This window comes from Choloepus didactylus, chromosome 2 (assembly GCF_015220235.1).
Source record: "Choloepus didactylus isolate mChoDid1 chromosome 2, mChoDid1.pri, whole genome shotgun sequence".
NCBI classification, from domain to species: Eukaryota; Metazoa; Chordata; class Mammalia; order Pilosa; family Megalonychidae; genus Choloepus; species Choloepus didactylus.
This window is the reverse complement of record NC_051308.1, coordinates 68,455,387-68,482,652: the sequence shown is the minus strand read 5'-3', so window position 1 is coordinate 68,482,652 and position 27,266 is coordinate 68,455,387. Positions and strand designations below refer to the sequence as shown.

The 27,266-nt window shown below is 34.3% G+C and overlaps 1 protein-coding gene across 1 annotated transcript in view; it reads left to right on the top strand.

Moving 5' to 3' along the window:
• Positions 1-27,266, top strand: part of CDC73 (cell division cycle 73) — a 157,054-nt gene that overhangs the window by 113,221 nt on the left and 16,567 nt on the right. The window contains exons 12-15 of the mRNA XM_037825123.1: positions 3,773-3,808; positions 4,097-4,184; positions 22,163-22,324; positions 25,416-25,516. Coding sequence (XP_037681051.1) covers positions 3,773-3,808; positions 4,097-4,184; positions 22,163-22,324; positions 25,416-25,516 — 387 coding nt within the window. The remainder of the gene's footprint in view (positions 1-3,772; positions 3,809-4,096; positions 4,185-22,162; positions 22,325-25,415; positions 25,517-27,266) is intronic.

Below are 27,266 nucleotides of genomic sequence, written 5' to 3'. Positions count from 1 at the left end.
ACCATTGTTTTTTTTTTTTTTTTTTTTTTTAGTTTTTCTTTATCCTCTATTTATTTAGCATTAATTGTGTCAGGCAAATCCCTAGATGAATTTAAAGTTTGAGTGTTTAAGTATTTACACTTATTCCCAACCTCTGAAAGTTCCTTTCGGGAATGTAGCTACCAAGCAGGACATATTTTTCCGTGAATTAAGAAGCACAAACCTTTGATAACATAATTCTGGACCTGATTCGTTTTCTTCTTATAGCCAGATTGTATCTCTTGCACCTAACTACCTCTTTCAAATCCATACTCATCTCCACACTTCACTTTTTATAGCATCTAATCAATAGATCATCTGAGGTGAGTAGGTGGTCTGTACTTCTAGTTTATTTGCTTATTACTGCTCATATGAGCCTGAGAGGGAGTCAGGCTCCTGGATATTTTATATACATTTCTTAGGCTTTTCAACCATATAATTTATAACCTAGGTGCTGATTGAAGTACTTCTATACTCATTTACATATTTCAAAAATCTGGGCGCTAATGATTTCCTAATTTGTATTTCCAATTCATATATCTCTTGTTAGTTTTAGTACCTTATAGTAACTGTTAACACTTAAATATTCCATAAGCATTTTATAACTGAATTTTAAAAAATTATTTCTGTTATTTTCCCCAAGATCTCTTACTCTTCACTTTCTGCTGCTTCTTAAATAAGTGGCAAAACCATCAACGCTTCATTGTTCCCATTTCCTTACTCCTTCCCTCATCTCTCAGTGGATTCTGTCAAATTTACCTTTTCTGTATCTCAAATTCATGTATTTCTCTTTATCCCTTATACCACCAGGCAAGTTGAAACCATCAGTTCTCTAGACCAGTATAATTTAAATCTTAGTGTGTTCTGCATAAAGTCAGTGCATGACCTATTTCCGGTCCCCAGCAAGGTAAATACATATATTGAGAGTAAAATATTGTCACGAGATCAAAGTGCATGATCATTTTTCATTAATTCATTGTTAACTACATTTTATTCAGTCAGCCTTGGACTGGAAATTAAAAAACAAAAGCTCATTTTATCCACACATAGTTTGAAGGGCATTACCATGAACTATTACAGTAGTTCTGAGTTTTCTACTTTCACACTTAACGCCCCTTTCTATCCCTTGTCTAAATTTGTTGTCTTCTTCCCCTTACAGAAGGTGTGACATAAAAAATAAATTGTGTCCCCCTCAGGGCTTTCTAATGGCAATTATAAACATCATATTGCCTAGAAGAACCTATGTGAATTGTTTTCTACTTATATTTTTATCCTCATCTCCTACCACTCTTACCTTTCTACTCTATGGTCTACACATTTATTTGCCTTGTTTCAGTTTCATAAATACAGTAGGTTGTTTATTACTTTTAGTAATTGCCCATGTTTCTACCTCTGTCTGGACTGTTTATCAGCTTGTTCTTTGCAAGTTGGTTCTTTTTCATCCTTCACATCTCACCTTACATGCCACTTCTTTGAGAGATGTTTCTTAAGCATCCTATCTAAAGATCAGTTTTCTCTTGGTGTATACTCCTTTTGTTCCTTAATATTAGGTATTCAAAATTGTATATTTATGTATTCATTTGTTATTTTATTTATGGCTTCCATCCCTTCTCTCCTGAAAGCTCTTTGATGGAAGGAATTATTTCTGTTCAATTTACCTTTCTAGTAATAAAAAGCTAGCAGAGTGCCTTGTATGTAGGTTCTGAATAAATATTTCTCAAGTAGAAAATACAATTATATTTGAAATTAAACAGAGCAAGAGTAATTTTTTCTTCTGACCTAATTCTTGGCTTTGTATATTGGTTATCAGTGCACTTGCTTAAGTAGCGATAGAAGTAGCAACAGTTAGTGGCAACTCGAGTCACAGCGTTGGGTAAATGGTAAATCTGTGCTAAGATTGGGCTAAGGACTTAACATGCATTATCATTACTTTTTAAAATTCTCACAACAATATCAAGATATAGAAGCTATTATTATCTCTGTTTTACAGTTGAGAAAACTGAGGCTGAACCAAATTAGTTAGCTTGCTGGAGTAGTATGCCTAGGAAGTGGCAAAATGGATATGAACTTAGAACTCTTGCTTGCAATGCAGAACAAACTCTGTGTTATTCAGTCTCTTCTTGTGTTTGTTTTTAAGTCACCCTTATCTTTAGTGTGTTCAGCACCGTGTCCTTGCCTTGGTATGTTTATATTCTTTTGTAGTTACTTTTTAGTAAGCGTCTATTTTTAGTATGTGTGAGTTTTTACATTTTGTCATTTTCTTACAGTGGATCTTACAGCTTGATTTTGGTAAACATTTTCCTAATTTCTTGAGCCCATTTGTGGGCTTCCCTTACCAAATTTGTGGCAGTTCAGTCGCTGAGTTCTTTTGTTTTTGTTGTTCCTTCTAGTTATTCTCATAGCAACTCCTGTCTCTTTATCTATCTATATATTTATCCATCCTGTCATCCCTTTATCCCTCCAACAAATACCAAATATTTATTGAAGAGGTCTTATATGCCAGGTGACACTGTCTAGCTAATTAAATTTATCCATCAGTCCTCTGTCCTATTTCTAAAAATGATTTAAGAAAGTTTTAGTATTTTTTCTCAGCAAGATCAAAGATGAGAAGCCTATAATAAATATATGTATGTGTGTTTGTACTTTGTGTATGTGTGTGTGTATGTATGTATGTGTATATATATGTATGTATATGTATATCTGCTTTATGTGGCTGTGGAAGGATTGTAGTACTGAACTTGGTACACTTTATCCCAGTGAAATAGCTATACAAAAGAGTATAAAGTATTAATTGAAGTGTATCATTTTGCTGCCTTTAGAGTGAAATATTCCAAAAGAATGTGTGCTGTACAATTACCTTTAAAGGTGGTATCCTCTAGAAACTGACATTGAATTAGGATTCTGTATCTCCTAAATATAACATTTATTTTTTTGATAAAAAAGAATCTCTGTCACAGCATATGGCATATATAGAAGGCAGCCAATAAATTTTTATTGCATGGATAAATTCTGAAAATAGGGCAAGCAGCACTTTTTAATCCTAAAATGTGTTCATTTTTTAACTGAGCTATTATTACCATTACTATGCCAGCAAATATTTCTGTACATTATATGGTCTATTACATATAGAAATAATAAAGAGGTAAATATTTGTGTTTTTATAACCAAATCACAATTATTAATAAAAAGGTCAATTCTAGATAATATAAACCTTTCATGTACACTTGTCTCATTGTTTATAGTGTGCTCTTCCTCTATTAATAAACAATTTTAAAAATAGGAAAAAAAAAGCTAAGAAATATTTTCATCTAGGTCTTAGCTTCCAATAATTTTTCTTTCTCCTTCTTCCAAAATGGTTAAGTACATCCCCCATCCCACCCTCCCATCCTCTGGTATTACGTGCTCTTGTAGTACTGTGTACTTCTTTTTTGTGTTCGTTACAGTGCTGTCAGTTGCTTATGAAATTATTCATTTGTTTCCTTTGCTAAATCTTAATATTCACGAATACAGATACTTAGTGCCCAGCACTGGAGTATATCCACTTCCCTTGTGACTATAGATTGTTGAATAATGCTAAGGAATTTTAACATTTTTTTGTGCAGCAGAGAAATAATATTATTTGGGAAAATTACAGTATTTTTATTTTACTAGTCACATGTGAATACAAACAGTTTTTAGGCCTCAGTTCTGTAAGTTTGAAAATAAAAATGTGATTTTTGTAACACTCAACATTGTAATTTTTTTTCCCTTACAGTTTCCCAAGCAAGACCTCCCCCAAATCAAAAGAAAGGTGAGGGTATACATATGGTTCTAAATGTATTATTAAAAGTAAATGTGAATAAATGAGATTGCAAAAGCAGGGCTGCTATTATGTTTGTGTAGCTATATCAGATGTTTGTGCTTTATATCCATACTATTATTAAGTGTTTTGAACATTACCCTTGATTTACAATAATTTTTAACTCAAAAGAATTAAAATTACAGATTTACTAATTTTTAACTTTTAGTAGGGAAAGCACCCATAATTCCTTTTAATAATAATAGTATAATTGGTAGCTTTAAAATTTTGTCTTCACAGGATCTCGAACACCCATTATCATAATTCCAGCAGCTACCACCTCTTTAATAACCATGCTTAATGCAAAAGACCTTCTGCAGGATCTGAAGTAAGTAATTTGTTAATCTATTCTTTTTGTGGGATTATCTTCAGATGTCATAGAGAACTAGTAGTTATTGATGCAGTATTCTTTTGGAGAAAACTGTATTTCAGTTTCTGTGCTGTCAGCGTTGCGGATAGTCAAGTATAATTTTCCAAACATAGTTCCTTCTTTTATATTTGGATCCTTTAGGGAAAGTTACAGAAACTCCTGTAAAGTCCTAATGAAAAGAATACTATTTTAACTATAAATTGTTACATTTTGATTTTTTTTCTAAAGAGCTTTCAGGAGTTTCTAATTGTGTTCTTCTCTCCTTTCTTCCCACACTAAATTCAGTTGAAGAATGGAAAAAGTGTACATAAACTCTCTGTATATTAGATGTAGACAGTGAAGGGTGAGGGTGGGAGGGCATAGTTATTTAATAGAAAATTTGTTTAACCTGTTTAGTTCTGAAAGTTAGTTAAATAAATGAAAAGGGAGCCTATGCCTTATGTTAAAGTTTCCAGATGCTTAACTTTTTGAAATTTTTAATGTCTGTTCTCACTCCCCATTTCCTTTCTAAAATAAGTACAGTACGGTTGTATTCAATTTGTTCTATTAAACATGCATCAGGTAATGGGTACAAAATAAATCTCTCCCCTCTCCAACCAGCTTCATACTTAAAATATAAATAGTTTGTATATATTTACTAGAAACGTTTATCTTTATATTTATGAAAAGCTGTGCCACTTTTAGAGAGCTTGACTGTTTTTAATCTTTATATTACCTCTGGAATTGACTTGTTCACAAAACAAAAATGGCAATGCTAAAATTTTGAATACTTTCCAATAATCTCTGCTTTAGAAAGGTTTTAAAGGAGCCGTGGTTCGGTGACTTTCAGTGCTATCTAGTTTATTAGATCAGTATGGTAATCAATGACACTAGTGATTTCTTTTGATACCTATTTTTTTCTTTTCCTGACAAATGATACCCATCATTATTCCCTTTCATTTTGAATTTCATACGCCAGGTTCTTATGATTTTTTTGTGTGTGTTCCTGATGATGTGTTGTATGTATGGCTTCAGTTGTGCGCAGACCTTTTTTTAAAGAAAAATCATTATACTTTTTTATGTTATAGGTTGGTTTGAAATTAGCTGTCTTTCACTAAAAACCAAAAAAGTGGGATGTGTATGTTTGTGTGTGTATGCAAGTGTTTGCAGCTACCATGCAAATGCAGACACCATATATTTCTTTTCTTTTTAACAAGTTCCCTTTCTCTTTGCCAGATGTGGCACTAGGATTAGTAAGTTAAATATGATCTTTTTAATAAAATATTTTCAAAGGGAAAACATTATTTTTCCTGTCCCCTATACAGGCTAATGAGTTAGGTTAGGAAAATAATTTATAAACATTAATTGAAGGATTCACATAGTGTTAATGCACTAACGTGCTCTTCAAAAGAAGCAGTAGTCACTCTAGTCTTTATATTGTTTTTCTCAATAGGCTTTGCTCTAGCCATATTCATTTTTAAAGTAGGTAAATATTTTTCATACTCATTTAAGCACTGCTGGGTGATACAGGGTTTTAAATGAGTAAGGTAGTTCCTTCAACCAGGGTGCTATTCATTGAATAGGGGAAAGAAATGGGAAGAACCCTTCAAAATCACCATGCTTTTTTTTTTTCCTTGCAATTTATTGAGATACAGTCACATAGCATAAAGTCATCCAATATGTATAATCAGTTCACAGTATTATCATATAGTTGTGCATTCATTACCAGGGTCAATTTTTGAACATTTTCATTACTCCTAAAATACAAAAATAAGAATAAAAGTAAAAGTGGAAAAAAAAAAACAACAAAAAACACCCAAAATAACCCATCCTCCCCCATCACCCACTATTATTCATTTACTCTTTTGTCTCCATTTTTCTACTCATCTGTCCATACACTGGATAAAGGGAGTGTGAGCCACAAGGTATTCTTCAATCACATGGTGATACTCTATAAGCTATGTGGTTAAATACTCCTCTTCAAGAATCAAGACTGCTGGGTTGCAGTTCAACAGTTTCAGGTATTTCCTTCTAGCTATTCTAATACAAAACCTAAAGGGGGATATCTATATAATACCTAAGAATAGCTTCCAGAATGACCTCTTGACTCCATTTGAAAAATCTCAGCCCCCGAAACTTTACCTTGTTTCATTTCTCTTCCCCATTTTGGTCAAGAAGGCTTTCTCAATCCCATGATGCTGGCTCCATCCTCATCCCTGGGAGTCATGTCCCATGTTGCCAGGGAAATTTACTCCCCTGGAAGTCATGTCCCAGTTAGGGGTGTGGCCAGTGAGTCCACCTGTCAAGTTGGCTTAGAGAGTGGCCACTCTGAGCAACAAAAGAGGTTCTTTGGGATGACTCTTAGGTACAATTATAATTAAGCTTAGCCTCTCCTTTGCAGTAACAGTTTTCATAAGGGTACGCCCCAAGATCAAAGGCTTGGCCTACTAAATTGGTAGCCCCTAATGTTTTCGAGAATATAAGGAATTCTCTAGGTGGGTAAATTTAATATTTCTACATTTTCCCCCACCCCCTCAAGGGGGCTTTTCTAATACTTTTTTATCCTCTGCCCAGATTACTCAGGGATGTATCGGGGCTTCACACTAGCCTGTACAAACAAACCAGATCTCACTCCCTATTCAAGGTTCCATGTAGTTATGGTGTTTGAGTAAACTGATCATACAAGTTAAATTATATAGTGTGCTACAGAAAATAAAGATTTTCACCAAATAAACATCTCTGCCTTTGGTCTCGCACAGAAGTTGAAGTTTTAAAACACAGTTAATGTCATCTTCTACCCCTTGTCTGATTTACCTTACTCCTAACCAAGACCATTTTGTTCATATCTCTGATTGAAGTCTTATCTCTTTTTCAGCTTCTTTAACATTTGCTTTATGGGAGAATGTTGACTTTCATAGCTACTGAACTCTAGCTCTTAGTGTCAGGTGTCACAGATACCTGAAGTTTCAGGGACCGCCCAGGTTATACACAAGAGCTCAGCATCTCAAAATCTAGCAATAACCATTACAACTCAGTAATAGATGTAACTGCTGAAAGAGCTTACAATTGAGGAATCATTACAATAAGCTTTTCCCTGATGACCTATGCTCTCAGATTTCAGTTCTCAGAGTTTGCACATTATAGTTAGTCCATATTAGTGAGCCATTATAATGCCTGTCTTTTCATTTCTGGCTTATTTTATACAACATACTGTCCTCAAGGTCCTTTCCCTAGTTGCATAACCTCACAACTTCATTTCTTGCAGCTGCTCAATATTCCATTATATGTATACACCACAGTTCACCATTCTGTTCATCAGTTGATGTACCCTTAGGCCACATCCATTCATTGCAAATCGTGAATCCTGCTACCATAAACATCAGTGTGCAAATGTCAATTCGCGTACCTGCTCTTAGTTCTTCCAAATATAACCCAGTAATAGGGTTGCAGGACCATATCGCAACCCCATACTTACTTCTTGTGGAACCATCACACTGCCCTCCAGGTGGGCTGCACCATTCTACTTCCCCACCAGCAGTGATCAGGTACATCCCTCTCTCCACATCTTCTCTAGCACCTGTAACCCTCTGTTTAATTTTTAAACATTCAATCCTAAGTAAACAATCATTAGTTCCTGGTATGATCACATAGTTATGCATTCACAACCACAGTCTGTATGTGGACCTTCCCATTTCTTCCACAAAAAAAAGAAGAGGAGGAAAAAGACAAAAGAAAAAAAAAAGAGAAGAAAAAAATGACAACCAAAAAAATAAAAGAAAAAATAAAAATAAAATGCATTAAAAAGGTAAGACAACATCACCACCACCAAGAATCCCATATCCCTCCCTTAGACCCCCCTCTTACAGACATTTAGCTTTGGTATATTGCCTTTGTTACAATTAGTGGAAGCATATTACAGTGTTACTATTAACTATAGACTTTAGTTTGCATTGATTGTATCCCCTCCCATACTATCCCATTCTCAATACCTTGCAAATTTGACATTCATTTGTTCTCCCTCATGTAAAAACATTCTTATATTTGCACACTTAATCCCGTCATTGACCATGCTAGGTTTCACTAAGTTATCCAGTCCCAGTCTTTATCTTCTATCTTTCCTTCCGGTGTCCTACATGCCCCCAGCCTTCGTACTCACAGTCATTTTTGTTCAGTGTACTTACAGTATTGTGTTACCATCACACAGTATTATGCTATTTCTGAATCTGTACAATCTGTGCTATTGTACATTGTGTACTCCTTCAGCATCACATGCCTGATCTCTACCCACTTTCTGTCTCCAGATAACCTGTGTTCTCAACTTTAACTCTAAAAGTTTGCTCATTGATGCTAGTTCATATTAGTGAGACCATACAGTATTTGTCCTATTGTTTCTGGTTGATTTCACTCAACATCACGTCCTCAAAGTTCATCCAGATTGTTATATGCTTCATGACTTTATTTTGTCTTACTGCTGCATAATATTCCATCACATGTAGATACCATAGTTTGTTTATCCACTCTTCTGTTGATGGACATTTGAGCTGTCTCCATCTCCCAGCAATTGTGAATAATGCCCATATAAACACTGGTGTGCAAATGTCTGTTCGTGTTCTTGCCTTCAGTTCCTCCGAATATATACCTAGTAATGGGATTATTGGATCATAAGGCAGTTCTGTGTTTAGCTTCCTGAGGAACCACCACACTGCCTTCCAGAGTGGTTGCACCATTCTACATTCCCACCAACAGTGAATAAGTGTGCCTTTTTCTCCACATCCTCTCCAACACTTGTAATTTTCTGTTGTTTTTTTTTTTTTTTCATAATGGCCATTCCAGTAGGTGAGAGATATCTCATTGTGGTTTTGATTTGCATTTCCGTAATAGCCAGTTAAGTTGAGCATTTTTTCATATGTTCTTGAACCATTTATATTTCCTCTTCAGAAAAGTGTCTGTCCATGTCTTTTGCCCATTTTTTGATTGGGTTGTTTGTCTTTTTGTTGTTGAGTTGTAGGATCTCTTTATATATTCTGGATATTAAACCCTTCTCTTATATGTGGTTTCCAAATATTGTCTTCCATTGCGTATGATGTCTTTTTACTTTTCTGGCAAAGGCCTGTGGTGCACAGTGATGTTCAGTTTTGGGGAGATCCCGTTTATTTCTTCTGTTACTGCTTGCGCTTTGGGTATAAGGTCTAGGAAAGCACCTCCAATCCCAAGATCTTTAAGAATATTTCCCTACATTTTCTTCTAAAAGTTTTATGGTCTTAGCTCTAATGTTTTGGTCTTGGATCCATTTTGAGTTAATTTTTGCATAAGGTATAAGATAGGAGTCCTTTTTCATTCTTTTGGATTTGGCTGTCCAGTTCTCCAAAGACCATTTATTGAAGAGGCTGCTCTGTCCCAGTTTGTTGGCTTATTGCCTTATCAGAGATCAATTGTCCATAGATGAGAGGGTCTGTTTCTGAACACTCAATTTGATTCCATTGGTCGTATATGTATCTACCTTTATGCCAGTACTATGCTGTTTTGAGCACTGTAGCTTTGTAATATGCGTCAAAGTCAGGTATTGTGAAAACTCCAACTTCATTTCTCTTTCCTAAGATATTTTTGGCTCTTTGGGGCACCCTGCCTTTTCAGATAAAATTTCATTATTGGTTTTTCTGTTTCTGGAAAGTTAAGAGAGGCTGTGATCACTAGTTGGAAAGAAGAGTCTTAACTGTATTCTGCTATAACTTTTTCACAGTTTGATGTTTCTTATGTCTTCAGTACTTCTTTTATGCCTTTATAATTTCAAAAATTTATTAAATGCAAATTGTCAAGTTGTTTAGTTATCTTGTATGCCTGGTAATGATTTAATTCTCCCTTTGTTATGAATTTTGACTTTTGTTCACTAATCTTTAACATAACTTTATCTGAAGAAATCCTGGATTGAAAGCATGTATTTCTGGAGTGGTTTTGTGATTGCTTTTGCAAAGTGATCCAGGAATATCCCAAACCTAAAGTCACGTTTTTTATATTCATTCAGTTCTTGATCTGAGGATTTCTGGTCCACCAGATAGTTCAAATTCAAATTCAGATCAGACCTGAATGATGTTGCTGTTCGCCTTTGGTTGGCAAATTATCAGGAAACCCTGTTTCTTTCCCTACTCCAGAAACCTGATCAAGATACTTAATTAGAAACTTCCTACGTATTTGTATTGGGAGGGTCTTGATAATATCTGTCACTCTGCATTATTGGCACTCAAAATTAATAAGATAAATATTTCTCTGCCTACTTGTCTATACATTGTTTGGTGTTGGCGTATATTCAACTTTAGAAATAAGTTTTAATCCTTGTTTAGTAAGGCAGAATGATCTTCTAGCTATAAGACAGATTGAGATGAGTGTAGTGATAAACCTCATTTGGGGAAATTGCTGTGTATATTGAGTTTCTTCTTTGAACAAACATTTATTGAGCATCAACTAGAAGCAAAGTTCTGTGGTAGATAAATATACAACAAGCCCAACCTTCTTAGATACTCAGGTGATAGTGGGGCTAGTGTGTTGTAAGTCACTGATTGCAACTAATGAAGAGATCAAATATGTTCCACTTAGTATAAAATTCAGTGTCAAGGCATTATTATTCGAAATAATAATGAAATATATAATTTCCTTTGATACTTTAAAAATTTGAAGAATTGCATCTTGAAGGTAGGCTCAAAATAAAATTGTGCCTCAACAATTATCAGCAAGTAAAAGCTTTACCTAGCTTCTCTCAAGGATTGCATGGTATTAGTGAGAATATACATAGTAATAGTGATTTTTCATAATCTAAAAGAAATACTTGTAATCTATTGTTTCTAGAATCTGAGACCTCAAAAGGAATATAAAATACATCTAGCCTAACCAACTCTTTTCCTCAGTGAAAATACTGAGAGATAAAAGAACCTTGAAGGCTACCCTGCTAGTCACTTGCAGAACTGGAAATACAACCAGATCTCTTGATGACCAACCAGCATAGTCTTACCCTTTAGACAGTGGAGGTACATAATGAACATTCAGATTAAGTAATAGGGTGTTTTCCTGTACCTGGCAGTCGTATCATAACCATCAAGAACAAAATAAACTATTTCAAAATTCAAAGCATTGAATTCACTGTTAGAATAATTATAATATCTGGTAATCTTAGTGGTTCTAATGTTTAAAATTTTTGTTAAATATTTTCAGTGGTAACTAGGAAAATATTTTCACATAGTAACACAATGAATATCCAAAAGAAGAATGCAGATTCTCTGTATTCCTTTTCAGTAAAGCAACAATGACAGTGCTGAAAAAGAAAACAAAAGCAACCTCACTTCCAAAGAGCCAACATACTGCTTCTAAATAACTTATAACTGATTAAAAATGAGAAGAAAAGTTACAGTATTGCTGATTTCAGATTTTAGTAAGTGTAGAATTGAGTTTTAAGTGCCTCCAACATAAATTGCTTATAAAATCTAGGTAACCTACCACGTACTAGTATATCCATACGTTAAATGTTTTTTTCTTTAGTACTTTCGAGAAGCAAAATTCTCAAAGAACTTTTTCCATTAACAGTATGGGAAAAAAGGAATATTTATATTTTATTAGGCATTTGTAGTGAGCTTTCAGCATTCTAGCAGATGTTGTATGGCCTAACAGAGTGGGTCTTTTGATTGAATGTGCCACCTAATGAGATTCTTCAACTAATCTACAATTGGTTGAATGAGAAATACAGTCATTTTGGCCCAGCTCTGGAAACAGACTTGATAACAGACAATGTCAGAGTCATACAGAAATGGGTTTCATTAACTGCTTTTAAAAGAAAGGTTTGTTTTTTGTATGCGCATTCAGGTATCTCCTTTCCACCTTCTAATCAATATACAAGAGTAGTGTTTTCATCATTTACATTCTGGAAATAATATATGCATCTTTTGTTTTGTTTTTGCCGTGGTTTCTGTGTCTTGTAATTTATCTCCTAATCTTGCAGACTAAATTGTGAGTTCTTGAGAGATGAGGGCTTTTTGTATTTATGTCCACATTATTTAAAACATTGTCTAATAGTATTAAGTAAGTATTTGAGGAAAGAGAAAGGGAAAGGAGAACACTGGAGAATTGGTGATTTCAATTTTTGTTTTTTTTTTTTTGCATGTGTTTTTTTCCTTGTGTTTATGCAAACTGTGAATTCAGAATTTGTTCTTTTTTTTTTTTGCATGTGGTTTTTTCCTTGTGTTTATGCAACCTGTGAATTTATTTCATGTATCTCTAATTTTAAATTCCTTTTATGATATATGATAGTTGTTTCTGTACCAGGGACTTGATTTTAGTTCCCATGAAGCTGATTTTATTGCACTTTACTGCATTTGAATCCGATGATCTTTAATGTCCCTTTTAACTCTTGATTTTATTCTTTGTGAATTTGATATTATCTGATTCTCACAATTTTTAGTAACTGACTTTTATCCTTTTTGTAAATGTAAGTTTGAATGGTTACATACAATTTACAGTAAATTTTGAAACGTTAAAAATAAGTTAAAAAGAAATTGACTTTAATTCCCCGTGGTCCACAGCCTTTGAAGTGTTCATCTAAATATATTATAAATCTGATACTTAAAACATTATTTTGTAATAGAAGATAGTAAACAGCCAAAGATATCACAAACTATATTTTAGTGCCTTTCTCTTTTGTTTTCTAGGAGAAGCCAAACAGACTACATCCTTAGGATAGACTATGCCTTATTTTTTTTCTAAGTTGACTTCATTGCTTAACACCTCATTGCAACTGACATCTCCCCTACAGTTTGAGTCAGCTGGAGGCTTTGCTATGTAATTAATGCATAATTGAAACCTCCTCCACACAATTATAGTACTGGCTGTAACCCATAACTCATGTTGGCATAGATTCTATTTGGTTTCATGTAAATTTGAGGATTTTTCAGTTTTCTAGTCCTTCAATAAGTAAATGAAACAAAACAAAAAACCGGCTTAACCTTTAATATGCTAAATAACAAAATTAAGGTTATATTATGGAAGTATTAAAGAGTACATTTTGCATTTATAAACATGATCTAAAGAGAATTTTTAATGGGACTGCAAGATTACCTAAATTAAACTGATTGGATGGAACTTCTGATCTGGCCATGATGGAATAATAGGCAGCTTCAGAGGACAGAGTTCTAAAGAGGAGAGACTGCACAGCATGCTCCAAAGATATGTAGAGAGTACCCCTTACATCAGCTAAATAGTGTTCAGGACATGCATGAGAAGAAACTGAGGCCTAGGAGAAAAACAAAACATGAGGATTTACCAGTGAATACACAGGGCTGAGAATAGTTCATGTTCCCAACAGCCACAGACAGTGCAAAATGGTTCAGTCACTTCGTAAAATAGTATGGGAATTTCTTATTTTTTTCTCATTGCATCAAAAGATACTGTCACACTGTCTTCTCACTTCCTTTGATGATGATGATGATAATGTCAGCTATTAGTGTGACAGTGAGGCCTATGAAGGAAATCTGCTTTATTTGGTTATATTAAAGATAATTTTAAATCCTGTGCCTAATGTGGTTTTCTTTTTCCTATATCCCCCTTGGAATTTGTTAGAATTCTTATATATGTGACTTCGTATTTTTCATCAGCTCTGAGAAATTCTTGGTCCCTATCTCTTTGGGTATTGCCTCTGTTCTCCCTTTCTTTCCTTTCTCCTTCTGGAACTCAAGTGAGGCCATCTTCCATATTTCATAAACCATTTTATTTTCTACTTCGTTGTCTCTCTGTGGCCTGCATTCTTGATCATTTCTTTAGATTTAACTTTTAGTTGACTCTTTGCCCATACCCTTTGTTAACCCTATCCATTGCATTTTAAAATTCAGATATATGTTAAATTTAGCAGCTCTATTTAGACTTTTTCCATATCTTTGGCATGTGCTTCTTTTTTTTTTTTTAAAAAAAAAAAACATCTTCTCTGTACATACCTGCAAACTTGTTTTACAAGCTTTGGCCTTTGATAATTGCATCACTTAAAGTACTTAGATATCTTTTTCTTTTGACTGTGTTTTTGTTTGTTCATGGTGCCTCATTTCCTTTTGCATTTGGTTTTTCACTATGTGCTACTTCTTTTCCGTGAAATTTTATTTGTGGAAATTCTTTGAACTCTTAGAGTGAAGGTGAGAGTATTTCAGAGAATATTTGTGTTTGTGTCTGCTAGAGAGCTTGAAACATTACCAGTCTGGCATTGCTCTAATTTAAATTCTTAGTTTGAGGTTTTTAACATCCAGATACTATTGTTAGTTCTTGCTGCAAATTAAAATGAGGTACAGTTTACAGTTTTGATACATTTTCTTTTCCTTGCAGTTGAAAGGGTGAGGATTGAGGCAGGGATGGGGGTTGGAAGAGGGTGGGTTTATTTCTAGATTACCTTTACACTGACCTTAACCCCTAGAGTCTCAGCTTTATGAGTGAAGGGATTCCTATTAGATCCTCTACTTTGAGCAGGGTTTGGGCTTTGTATCCTTTTCCATGAGCCCAGTGAAATATAGTGAAAAACAAAGCACCAATTTAATTGGTAAGCAAATGTCCTCCCTGGATAATAGTAGTCTGCAGTGTTGTTGTTTCTTCTTGGGTTGCCTTCTTTATACAGGTCTCAGGTTCAAGAATTCCATACTTCCTGCTACCTGGCTCATATGCCTTTAAGATGTTCTCTATACTTTATCCAGAATTTTTAGTTGTTTTTATTGGAAATGTTCAACTATTTAGGGAGTCTACCTTACTACCATTCCAGAAACAGAATGAAGACATAGTTTCTAAGTCACAATTTGTGTTGACTTGTTCATTGCTCCTTAAATCTTTTTCTTTAATGGACACAAAAATATAATTTCCCAGTGAAGCCTACAGAGCACTTAGAAATCTTATGTAATCTTAAATAGTAATACCTAAATAATGCTTTCAGATTGATGTTTTTTTGGTTTAACCAGTATTCAAGGAACTGCTGATTACAAAGCAGCACACTAGCTGGTGTGAATGCCGTATATCTGAGAGATTGACACTGCCTTCAAGAAACCTGTAGTCTACTAGGGAGATGCCAGAATTATGTAAATTACCACAATACGAAAACAGATTGCTGTAAAATTGTAGAGAAATGAATCCTACCATGAATAAAGAAGATAAATTCATAATGAAATAAATACTACTTAAATTTAGTATTAAATTTGGGATTAAATAAATCCATAGAAATATATTTCAGTTATGATAGTCTAGGAAACCAGAATTATCTTAGTTATTACATTTGAATGTCACATGCTGTTTTGGTTTGCTAAAGCTGCTGAAATGGGATGCAGTATAACAGAAAATGGGTTGGCTTTTTACAGTGGGGATTTATTAAGTTTTAAGTTACGATTCTAAGGCCATGAAGATGTCCAAATTAAGGGGACAACAAGAGGATACCTTCTCTGAAGAAAGGCGACTGGCATCTAGGGTTCCTCTGTTACATGGGAAGGCACATGGTGATGTCTGCTGATTCTTCTCTCCCAGGTTCTGGTTACAGTGGCTCTCTGTCTCAGCTCCTGTGCATCCTTCTTGCTTGTCTGGGCATTTCTCTCTCTCTGCTCTTTCCAAATGTCTCTGCCTTTTATACTCTTATAAAGGATTCCAGTAAAGCATTAAGACCCATCTTGAATGGTCTGGGTCACTTCTCAATTGAAACAACCTAATCAAAAGGTCCACCCACAATAAGTCTGCCCCCACAAGAATGGATAAAAAGAACATGGCTTTTTCGGGATACATAACAGCTCCAAACTACCACAGATGCATTGTCCCTCTAGAGTTCACCTTATAAACTGGGTGACTATATTATTTTATATTGACAGGCCTGAACTGTTCTGTTCATTCTTCTTTTGAGGGGAGATATGGAAATAAAATATTTTTTGTGTATTATTTTAAGACTTCAGTTTGGCTGGAACATGATAGGCTTTAATTTTTGTCATCTTTTCTAGGAGGGTGCTGCCTTCTACTTAAGCACCCCAGATTCTGTTCCATTTGGCCATTGCTAGCATTAGCTAATGCTTTTAAGCTTATTCCTGAGAGTGGAGTTGTAATGGTACAAGATACATTGATAATTGATCTAGGGTAGCATAATTGATAGTGCTGTAATATATAGCACTTGGGTCACATCCTTGGTTAAATTTAGTTGACGAGAGCATCACATACTTGTATTTTATCGATTCTCATTCACATATTTATTCTTTATGGTTTAAAATCTCTAAATTTGGGGATATGTCTTAAAATTGAAGGTATCTGAGAGTTGCCGTGGATTAGTTGGCAAAGGTGACATACTGTTTTCATTATTTGCTCATGCACAGATTTGTGTAGTTTTATCACTTCTTAAGATTTATGTGCATAGATGGTATTATATGTGTTGAGTTTAACTGTAGTTGAAAATGTCTTCAAAAAGATACACTATGATTTAGCATTTAAACTAGATTTAGAAGTTATTATGAAGGAATAAAGTGGGAAGAATTACACCTCCCAGTGTAAGACTTACTATAAAGCTGCTGTGATTTGTGACAATGGTATGAAAATAGATAAATAGATCAATGAAAGATATTCAAATGAATAGATAATTTAAAAATTGACCCACAAAATTTATTTTTCATAATGGTACCAAAGCAATTTGATTGGGTACTGGAACAACTGAATCTGGGTGAGAAATGGATCTCAACTCCACCTCACACCATACAAAAAATTTTATTCAAGATGGATTATAGATCTAAAATAAAGTCTTTTTATTCAAGATGGATTACAGATCTAAAATAAAGCCTAACATTGTGAAGCTTCTAGAAGAAAACATAGGAGAATTATCTTTGTGATCATGGGATAAAGGTGTTTTTTTAGGATGGACAAGAAAAGAAAAACAATGATAAATTGTATGTCATTAAGACTTTTGCTCATCAAAAGATACCATTAAGAAAATGAAAAGACCAGCCACAGACTGGAAGAAAATATTCTAATTTCGTATTTCTAACAATATATTTGTATCTAAAATATGTAAAGAACACCCACATATCAATATAAAAAAAGACAACCCATTAAAAAATGAGCAAAAGACTTAGACACTTCACAAAAGAAGGTACTAAAAAACGGACAATAAAATAAGCACATGAAAAATTGCTCAGTGTCATTAGTTGTCGGGGAAATGCAAAATGAAAATCACAGATACCACTTCACACCCAATAGAAAGACTAAATTAAAAAGGCTACAAGTCTCATACATTGTTGGTAGGAGCATAGTATGGTACACCTACTTAGGAAGACTGTTTGGCAGTTCCTTATAAAGTTAAGCATACAACATGATCCAATAGTTCCACTCATAGGTCCTTACCTAAGATAAATGGATAGATGTTCATAAAAAAGACTTATACAAGAATGTTGATAGTAGCTTTGTTTATAATAACCAAACATTTTGAAACTCCACCCCCACCCCCGTCCAGTTGTCCTTCAGCAGGAGAATGGATAAACAAGTTGTGGTATATTTATATGATGGAATTTTGCTCAGCAGTAAAAAGGAATGAACTCTTCATACACCCCACAGTGGGGATGAATACCAGAAACATTGAATTAGATGGAAGAAGCCAGGAACAAAAGAATACATTTTGTATTATTCCATGTGTATGAAGCCCTAGAACAGGCAAAATTAAAGTGTGCTGATGGTGGGGGGTATTGTGGGAGGGTATTAAAGATCCATTGAAAGAGTCACAAGGAAACTTTCTGGGGAGGTGCAGATGTTCTGTGCCTTTATTGTAGTAGAGCTTACACTGGGTGTACATTTATCAAAACTCATCTATTTATGCATTTCAGTGTATATAAATTTTAGCCAAAAATGTTGTGTATACAAAAATACAGGCAGAAATATGATATTTGTAAAGCTCATATTTCCTTGCAAAGGAACAACTAAGTGCTTTATTGACGTATTTAGTGCTTTAAGGAAGATATCAGTAGATGAAGCTCTGTTGATTTTGTTCCTCAGAAACAAGCAAAAGGATTGCCTATCATACACATCAAGTAGTGAAGTTGAAATCAGGAGAAATGGCCAATTCCTTCAGAGGGATGATGGCTCTGATATATAGAATATCATTAAGGCATTTTCATACTTTAAGTAGCAGTATTTTTTTCCTTTCAGTAGTACAAAAAATAATGATGTACCTCACAGACGGTGGTGCCTTAGATTTGATGAAATACAGTAGTGTGAACAGCTAAACTCCATATTGACTAGAAGTAGAGTTACTAATCTTCAGTTAGTGGATTTAGGCTTAGGAGAATAGTCATAAACATATAAGCTCTATTTTTATTTTGATGAGATGAAGGCTGAAAAGCATTTCGAAATAAAACTACTTTTTACTGCTAAGAGAGAAGACTCCTAAAAAAATACTCAGCTATATTCTGAAATTAAAATACTAGAGCATGTAAAACTCGTAGACTGTGATTAATTAAAGGACCATGTTCATGATGCTGAACTTGAAATATACTTAGGTCAACAAATGTGTAAACATGCAAATGCTGTGTAACTCATTTCTTATATACTAGGAGTTGAATTAGGTTTTTAATAGACTTTTTTTCCGTATTTTGCCTTTATGGTTTTTTTTTAAATTAAATTCCGTTTTATGGAGATATATTCACATACCATACAGTCATCCATGATGTATTGTACATCATCACCCCAAACTATTTTTGAACATTTTCCTTATGCCAGAAAGAATCAAATAAGAAAAAAAAAATCAGAATAAAAAATAAAAGTAAAGAAGAGCACCCAAATCACCCCCCACCCTAATTTTCATTTAGTTTTTGTCCCCATTTTTCTACTCATTCATCCATACACTGGATAAAGGGAGTGTAATCCACAAGGCTTTCACAATCACACTGTCACCCCTTATAAGCTACATTGTTATACAATCGTCTTCATGAGTCAAGGCTACTGGGTTGGAGTTTGATAGTTCCAGGTATTTCCTTCTAGCTGTTCCAGTACATTAAAGCCTAAGAAGGGTTATCTATGTAGTGCATAAGAATGTCCACCAGAGTGACCTCTCGACTCCATTTGAAATCTCTCAGCCACTGAAACTTTATTCCATTTCATTTTGCATCCCGCTTTCAGTCAAGAAGTTGTTCTTAGTCTCACGATGCTGGGTCCAGATTCATCCCTGGGATTCATATCCTGTGCGTTGCCAGGGAGATTTACACCCCTGGGAATCAGGTCCCATGTAGAGGGGAGGGCAGTGATTTCACCTGCCAAGTTGGCTTAACTAGAGCGAGGGGGCCATACCTGAGCAACAAAGAGGCACTCAGGGGAAGACTCTTAGGCACAATTATAAGCAGGTTTAGCCTCTCCTTTGCAGGAACGAGCTTCATAAGGGCATGCCCCAAGATCGAGGGCTTGACATACCAAGCTGTCAGTCCTCAGTGTTTGTGAGAACATCAGCAACAATCCAGGTGAGGAAGTCCAAGACTTACACATTTTGCCCCAGCTCCTCAGGGGGGCCCTGCATATATATTTTTATTCTCTGCCCAAATTACTTTCACTCTAACCTATACAAACCTACCGTATCTCACTTCCCATTCAAAATTCCATGTAATTGTGGTGTTTAAACAAACTGACTGTAGAAGTTACATTGTTTGGAAAATACAGATCCTGCACCAAACATCTCTTCCCTTGGTCTCACATGGAAATTGAAGTTTTAAAACACAGTCAGTTTCACCCTTTACCCTTTGGCCCAATTTGCCCTAGTCTTAACCAGATCTGCTTCATTCATATCTCTAATTGAAGTCTGGGCTCTTTTTCAGCTTTTTTTTTTTTTTAACAGTTGCTGTATGTGTTAATACTGACATTCATATCTGCCAAGCCCTAGTTCTGAGTTTCAGGTGTCACACAGATACCCAGTGTTCCAGAGACCAATCATGTTATACACAAAGGAATCAGCATCTCAGAGTTTGGAGATAGCCATTACAATTCAGGAATGGATTTGACTGCTGTAAGAGCCCACAATCTTAGGGACCATTACAGTAATTGTTCCCCTGTTAGGCTGTGCTCTAAGATTCTCTTCTGAGAATTAGCCCATATTGGTGAGGCATTATAGTGTTTGCCTTTGTTTCTGGTGCAGTTCACTCAGAATGCTGTTTACAGGTTCTATTCACCTTGTAGCGTGTCTCACAGCTTCACTCCGTCTCATGTAATAGACTTTTTAAATTAGGAATTGTGGTAGATCACTCATTTATATGTATTTTACAATTCATTTATTATTCAAGCTTATAAATAATTTTGCATAAGTAATTTTATACCTTTATACTGTATTAAAATTTCAAAAACCAGAAAAGAAAGAGATGTGATATTGTATTTAACAATTCAGATGTTTTATTTTATCTTTTTTTCCCTTCCTCCCAGCACTGGGTAATGTTTAATGTACTTTCTGTCTCTATGGATTTGTTAATAGAACTTAAATATTTTAAACCCCATTTAGATATAAACTGAGAGAAATAAAACAAAGCACCTTTCTCTAGGCAGTAAGATCCCTTTCTTCCATGTGTCTGAAATCTGAGCTTCAGGAGGGCAGGAACTTTTATATAACTATGTATCTTGTATAATTTCTATGTAGTACAACATAGTTCATGTACTGTTCACTTGATACATTTTTGTTAATTATTTTATATTAGAACTCAGTTTAAAACACTACACATATATTAAATTTTTAAAGTGTTTCATTATTTATGTTAGTATATATATTTGGCATTTTCTAAGGGAGCTTGATTATGAAATAAAATAACTAGAATCCATAGGGAATAAAATTATTATCTTGTGGCGATTTTACAAATGATAAAGAAATCTTAACTTTTCAATGTGAAATGGCTGTGAGAACAATCAAAGCAAAAGCAAAGTTCATTGTTATTATTATCACCACATGCTAAAATCTTTTATGACTACAAAATTATATCACTATGTGATGAATCCAGTACGTAGTATTAACATTTTTCACGGGGCTCTACAAAGTGCAAGCTCTTACTGGTTTTTTCCATCTCCTTTGCTATGTTAGCCTTTCATCTCTTTTAAACTTTAAAAATAGATTGGTATTTAATGCAGTGATTGTGGTACCTCTTTAATTGGAGAGGCAAGAACCATGGCTAATAAAATATGCTACTGGGCTGTATGGTAAGATTACATATATTTAGAAAATAATGCGACTTTAAAATGCTTTGTGAATACTGATAAATTCTGGAATTAGCAACAGGTCTCCAGATTGCTGCATTAGTATAGACAAAGTCTTTATTGGGGGGTCAAGTAGGGAATTGAACCATATAGATAGAATAGTACTTTACTAAATTGCTAGAGGGATTTACTAAAATAGGCTCTTGACATACACTGATTTATTTTCCCTACTTTAAAATTTACAAAGCAACCTTGAAGATTGATGGCCTTTTGTAAGTTTTGCTGAGGCATAAATGTGAAAGGGGTGTTTTGTGAAGCTCCTGGGCAGGTTAAGTCACCTAATGAAGAATCCTAGGTAGGCCCAACAGCATCTTCATTTCAGGTGACCTTCTGATTTGTAATACAGCTTTTCTTTATCATAAAGTTTCCAATAGCATTTGAGAAATCAAGGATTAGTGTGGTCTCTTATGTAATCTTGGAGAATTCTAAGTGCCAGTTGAATTACTATAAATTGGGTATATGTATGTGAAAGAGACACAAACATACACACACTCTAATTTATGGCGTAAGTGAGCTTGTGTTCTATTTGGAATAGAAAAGAAAGACCGGTATTCTCAAATAGTATGATCTCTACATACAGAGCATGTTCATTTAAAGATAATTTTTTTTTTTTGGCTTGAAACTATCACTATTTTAAAAATTATTTCGTAATATAACTTATTTTCTCAGTTTCATTACGGTGAATGTATTTGACTTTTCTCATCTCTCTTTTTTTAAAGATTTGTCCCATCAGATGAAAAGAAGAAACAAGGCTGCCAAAGAGAAAATGAGACTTTAATACAAAGAAGAAAAGACCAGATGCAGCCAGGGGGCACTGCAATTAGTGTCACAGTCCCTTATAGAGTAGTAGACCAGCCCCTTAAACTTATGCCTCAAGACTGGTAAGATAATATATATTTTTTTAATATTCATTTTTTGTGTATTGTTAATATTTTACTTTTTTTACATGAACAAGTATCAAATCTTACCATGGTTTCTAAATAAAACATCCTTGAAACCTGTGTTAATGTTTATATATCTAATTTGGTCATCAATAATATTAGCATTCTAATACCTAAATAAATTTATATTTTTGATAGTTATACTTAATTTTACTTAGAAGAAGCGCTCTAACTTCTAGAAAGCTAACAGAATAAAAAGTCTCTCCATTTGTTCTGCGTCATCTCTTAGAACACATCTTTCAAATAGACTAATGTTATTTTGAGACCTGTATTTTATATTTTTGACATGGGAAATTCAACTTTTCTGATAAAAAATGATAAATTACTACTTTTATTATAAGGGAATTTTTTTTTTTTTTAAAGAAGAATAATATCACTTTGATTTAGTTCTTTTATTGCATTAAAATATCTTTTGGCAAAATTTTAAACTGTTTTTAATATAAGGTACCTGTAAATGCAGACACATGAATTATCTTAAATTATTTCATTAATGTAAGACAGAGTAAAAGTATGAGGTCTGAGTGTGATTCTCTGTGATACAGAGTTCTGCTGCATGTGGCACATTAGATGAAATTTACCTTTGAAGTACTACTTAAGTCTTCAGACATTAGGAAGTCAGGCTATTGAGAATAATAGTATGTTAAAAAATGACTAAAGAATAAACAGTACTTTTATTATAATTCTCCCCTGATACATAACAAAGATATTTTGAGTAATATATGAAGTGAATAAAATGAAATTTTCAGCCATCAAACTTAAAACCATGTAGGGAAGTTACGAAATATATATGTTTGCAGTTATTTGCAGAATATTGTAAGGACTGTGTGTGCAAATGTCATTACTGTGATATAAAATATAACTTGTGTAACTTAACTAGGGTCCCCAGCCATTGGTACCACAGCCTGGGAATAATATTTTCTCCCCTCTCTTCTGTTTTTCCTTTAATTGTCCTTTTACGAATCATGGGGAATGCCATTTATATCATCCTACTCCCTTGCTAATCCTATGAGAACTAGTAGGATCTAGGTGACCTCTGTCCAGTAAATTCCCTTCAGTTTGGCAGGCTTCTTGGGCTTTCAACCATTGTTTGGTATGGATTACATCATAAAATTAAGGGGTTGTTTAATAGTATCCAGTTTTAGCAATATGGACCATATGTTCATTAAAAGGGGGAAATGTTTACTTAAGGTTTAATTTTAGCCTCTGAGAGGTTTGAAAAAAGTTGAGTTTTATGGTGTTTCACAGTAACTTGGATAATTACTGTAGATCTTTTACTTAAATAGTAGGTAACCCTGGTTTAATGTTTTGTTGGATATATAGTCATCATCTAATGCGGTGGTTCTCAAAGTGTGGTCTGTGGACTTCTAGGTGTTCCCAAGACTCTTTTAGGGGTCTGCAGCATCAAAACTCTTTCCATGTTAATACCTAGATGGCTGTTCTAATGATTTATCTATCAGTCCTCCAACGAGAGCTGTAGCGTACCCAGTGCTGCACAAGATTAATCATTTATTCTTCATCCTTTTATTCATCCATTCACTCATTCCTGATTACTTGCTGTATTCAATCCATGTGGGTCATCTCTTGAATAAAGGCTAGCACTGTTCTACAGAGAATAACTTAGCAAGAGGGAGAATAGTATAGTGCAGCAGTTGGCAAAGAGTGGTCAGTGGAACACAAGGAGGGGGACTTTTCCTAGGACCCTGTCAGGAGGTCCACAAGGTAAAAACTATTTTCATAAATATTTTCATTGTGTTAATGTTTCCACCTATAGTGCAAAGTCAGTGATGGATAAAATTGCTGACACCTTAGCCTGGAATCAAGCCAGTGGCATCAAACTGTTCTGGCTGTCATTGTAGTCTTCACTGCTATAAACTTGCAACATTCAATCAATTGTCAGTGTCTTTTGAGAGACACTAAGATGTATGATTTTGGGCAAAATAAACTTGTCTCATGCAGTAGAAACTTGTTAACTAAACTTAAGATGTCCTCTGAATTGCCAGTACTTTCTTTCCTTCTGTAAATATTGGTTTATGTTTCTGGTATGCTGAACTCTTCTGGCTGGTAGACTGGTCTTTGGTATGCCCCTACTCTTTACTCATATGTAAAATGGGGAAAATAACAGCACTCTCCTCACTGGGTAATTCTGAGGTTTAAATATGTTAAGATAAATAATGTGTAAAGTGCTTAAAACAGCACCTGGCATATAGTATATGTTTCTAATATTAACAATTACTGGTGATATTGCTGTTCCCACCAATTTAATTGTAGGCTTAAATTGTTTGTGGCAGTTACATTTATTATAATTTGTCACTTTAATTAAATATTGTGTAAACTAGTGAAATAGAAGGTCCTAGAAAGAGATTTGTTCTTTCTTAGAAAACTAAGTTGAATGGTTGGGAAAACAAGTTGCTTTATAAAAAACATTGTATGGAATTTGGTGTGAAACAGTTGTAAAATAATCGGAAAAATAATTAAAGTCCAGATGATGTCTCAGATTACTTCCCAGTAGTAAGAGGAACTCAGAGATCTTGGAGGCTTCATAAGATGGTTGGTGAATTATTGTCATTTAATATTTTTGATTAAGGGACTGTATTTAAGATGTGTTTGAAATTTAATCTTTTTTTAAAAACTTTTTTGATTATCACATACTATCACATACTGTTTCTCATTGCATTCAAACTATCACATAGTTTATGGCTATCACATACTGTTTCTTATTGCATTCAAAAAGAAGTCATCTACTGTAATTAATAGAAGAGTAGAGATAAAAGCCTCAAAAGATTACATATAAGAATTGTGCATGTAATTATGTTTAAAAGACTTAGGTACGAAAAACATGCATGGGAAGTATAGCAATAATTGATTTGCTCTAATGGTAACACTATAATGAAAAGTTACACTAATGCATGTACTATGTTTACCTCAGAGGAGTGTTGACAAGAGATTATATCACATGAGTAATTAGGGGATGCTTCCTTACGGATTTATAGTAACTAAAGCTCAAGTGAGATATTCTTCTTTCTGTTTATAGGGACCGAGTTGTAGCAGTTTTTGTTCAAGGTCCTGCATGGCAATTCAAAGGATGGCCATGGCTTTTGCCTGATGGATCACCAGTTGACATATTTGCTAAAAGTAAGATTCTCTTTATTTTTATTGCTTATCCGCTGTAGAAATGTTCTTTCTTATATTTAAGAAAAATAACCTAATAGGTCTCACAGTTTTTCTCCATAAAATCTATTCATTATATGATTTTCTAGACTTTTTAGAGAAATGAAACAGTAACTCAGTTATTACTGATTAATTTTTGACTTTATATTTCAGATTTTCTCTTAATAAGAAATGAACTTAGTAAAATGAGAAGCTCATTGGTCTTTAATGAAACAGTAATGTCTGTAAGATACTAAATCTAAGATCAATTGCTTACCCTATGCTAAAAATTCATTTTAGTTCTTTAAACATTGTGTTTTAAAAACCTGCAGTTTTGCAGACAGTAAAAAAAATGTATAGAAACTTTTGAGTTTGCATATATAATGTGTGTATCAAAGGATTGCTACTAAGTAACATATAATCTCAATTTTTAAGCACCTGTGAAATATTTTTAAAGTTTTGTTTGTACATTAATATTTTCTGTGTACGTCTAAAAGTATTACCTGTCCTCCAACATTAATAATTATATTTCATGCCACTTAAAAGTTATGAATATTATTTCATGTCCTTATTTTTATTGAAATATCAAGACTAGTTTTTAAATGGGTTGACTTATGCTGAACAGTAATGTGTAGCCTTAATTTTAAGTGTGCCATGTGGTCTTTCCCAGCTATTGTCATTGTCTGGAATGACTGTAGAATGATTGGCTTTTTCTCTTTATTCAGGTCTCAGTTAAAGTGTTCTGTTTTTAGAGCATGCTTTTCTGACCACCCTGTGTGAAATACTCAGCACTTCAGTCTCAAGTCTGTTTTATTTTCTTTATGGTACGGATTGTTGCATGACATTGTCTTATTTTTATATCTTTATTGTAAGTCTTCTCTGGTTACAGTGAAGTTTCAGAGCCTTACCTGCCTTGTTTACCATTGTGTATCCTAAGCACAGAATAATACCTGGCCTAGGAGAGGAACTCAGGAAATAGCTATTGAATGAATGACATCATGTAGCTTATATCTTTTATTGAAACATATATTGGTATAAATTGCTATGACAAAAGTAGATGAATTTAGACTTCCTATTGACCAAGTACAAGTCTGAACAAATAGCAAAAACATGCAGAGCCGTTTTCTTCAAAACTCCAGAAAACAGTTTAGGGTTGTGTTAACTGGATGAAGGCAGAATCAAGAAAATGCAGCTTTAAAAATGGTAGGAGAAACCCGTAGTACCCTTGCTGGCCCTTTCCTCAACCCTTCCCAGCTCAACATGGGGGCCAGTGTTCACTCCCATTGTGGGTTGCTAGCTCTTTTCTGGAGGGAGTAGAATAATCCCTTGGGTTACTGAGGTACCTATCAGGTGACATTTTGAAATATTGAACTAGGAAATTTCTCTTGGACTTGCCCTCACAGAACTTGCCCTGCAGGTTGAAGCAGCTTGCTGACAGCTAAACTAGTATAAGAAACAGTTGAGTCAAAGTGGCCTGGGACAAAGGATTACCTTCTTTAAGTCATACAATAGAGCACCTGGAAGGGGGAGAAAGTTTGTTTCATAAGGAGTAAGCCAACAGCAAAAACAGAAAAGAGGAGAAAAAACTGAGAAGACCCTGTGTTTTGCATTTGCCTTGGGCTGATCTTTTTGATAGGTGGGCTAAACTCTGATCTTAGAATGAAGTTGGAGGTCTCATACTTCCCTGTTTTAAAACTGTTACAAAACAGCATGGGAGGTGATGTCATCAACATGA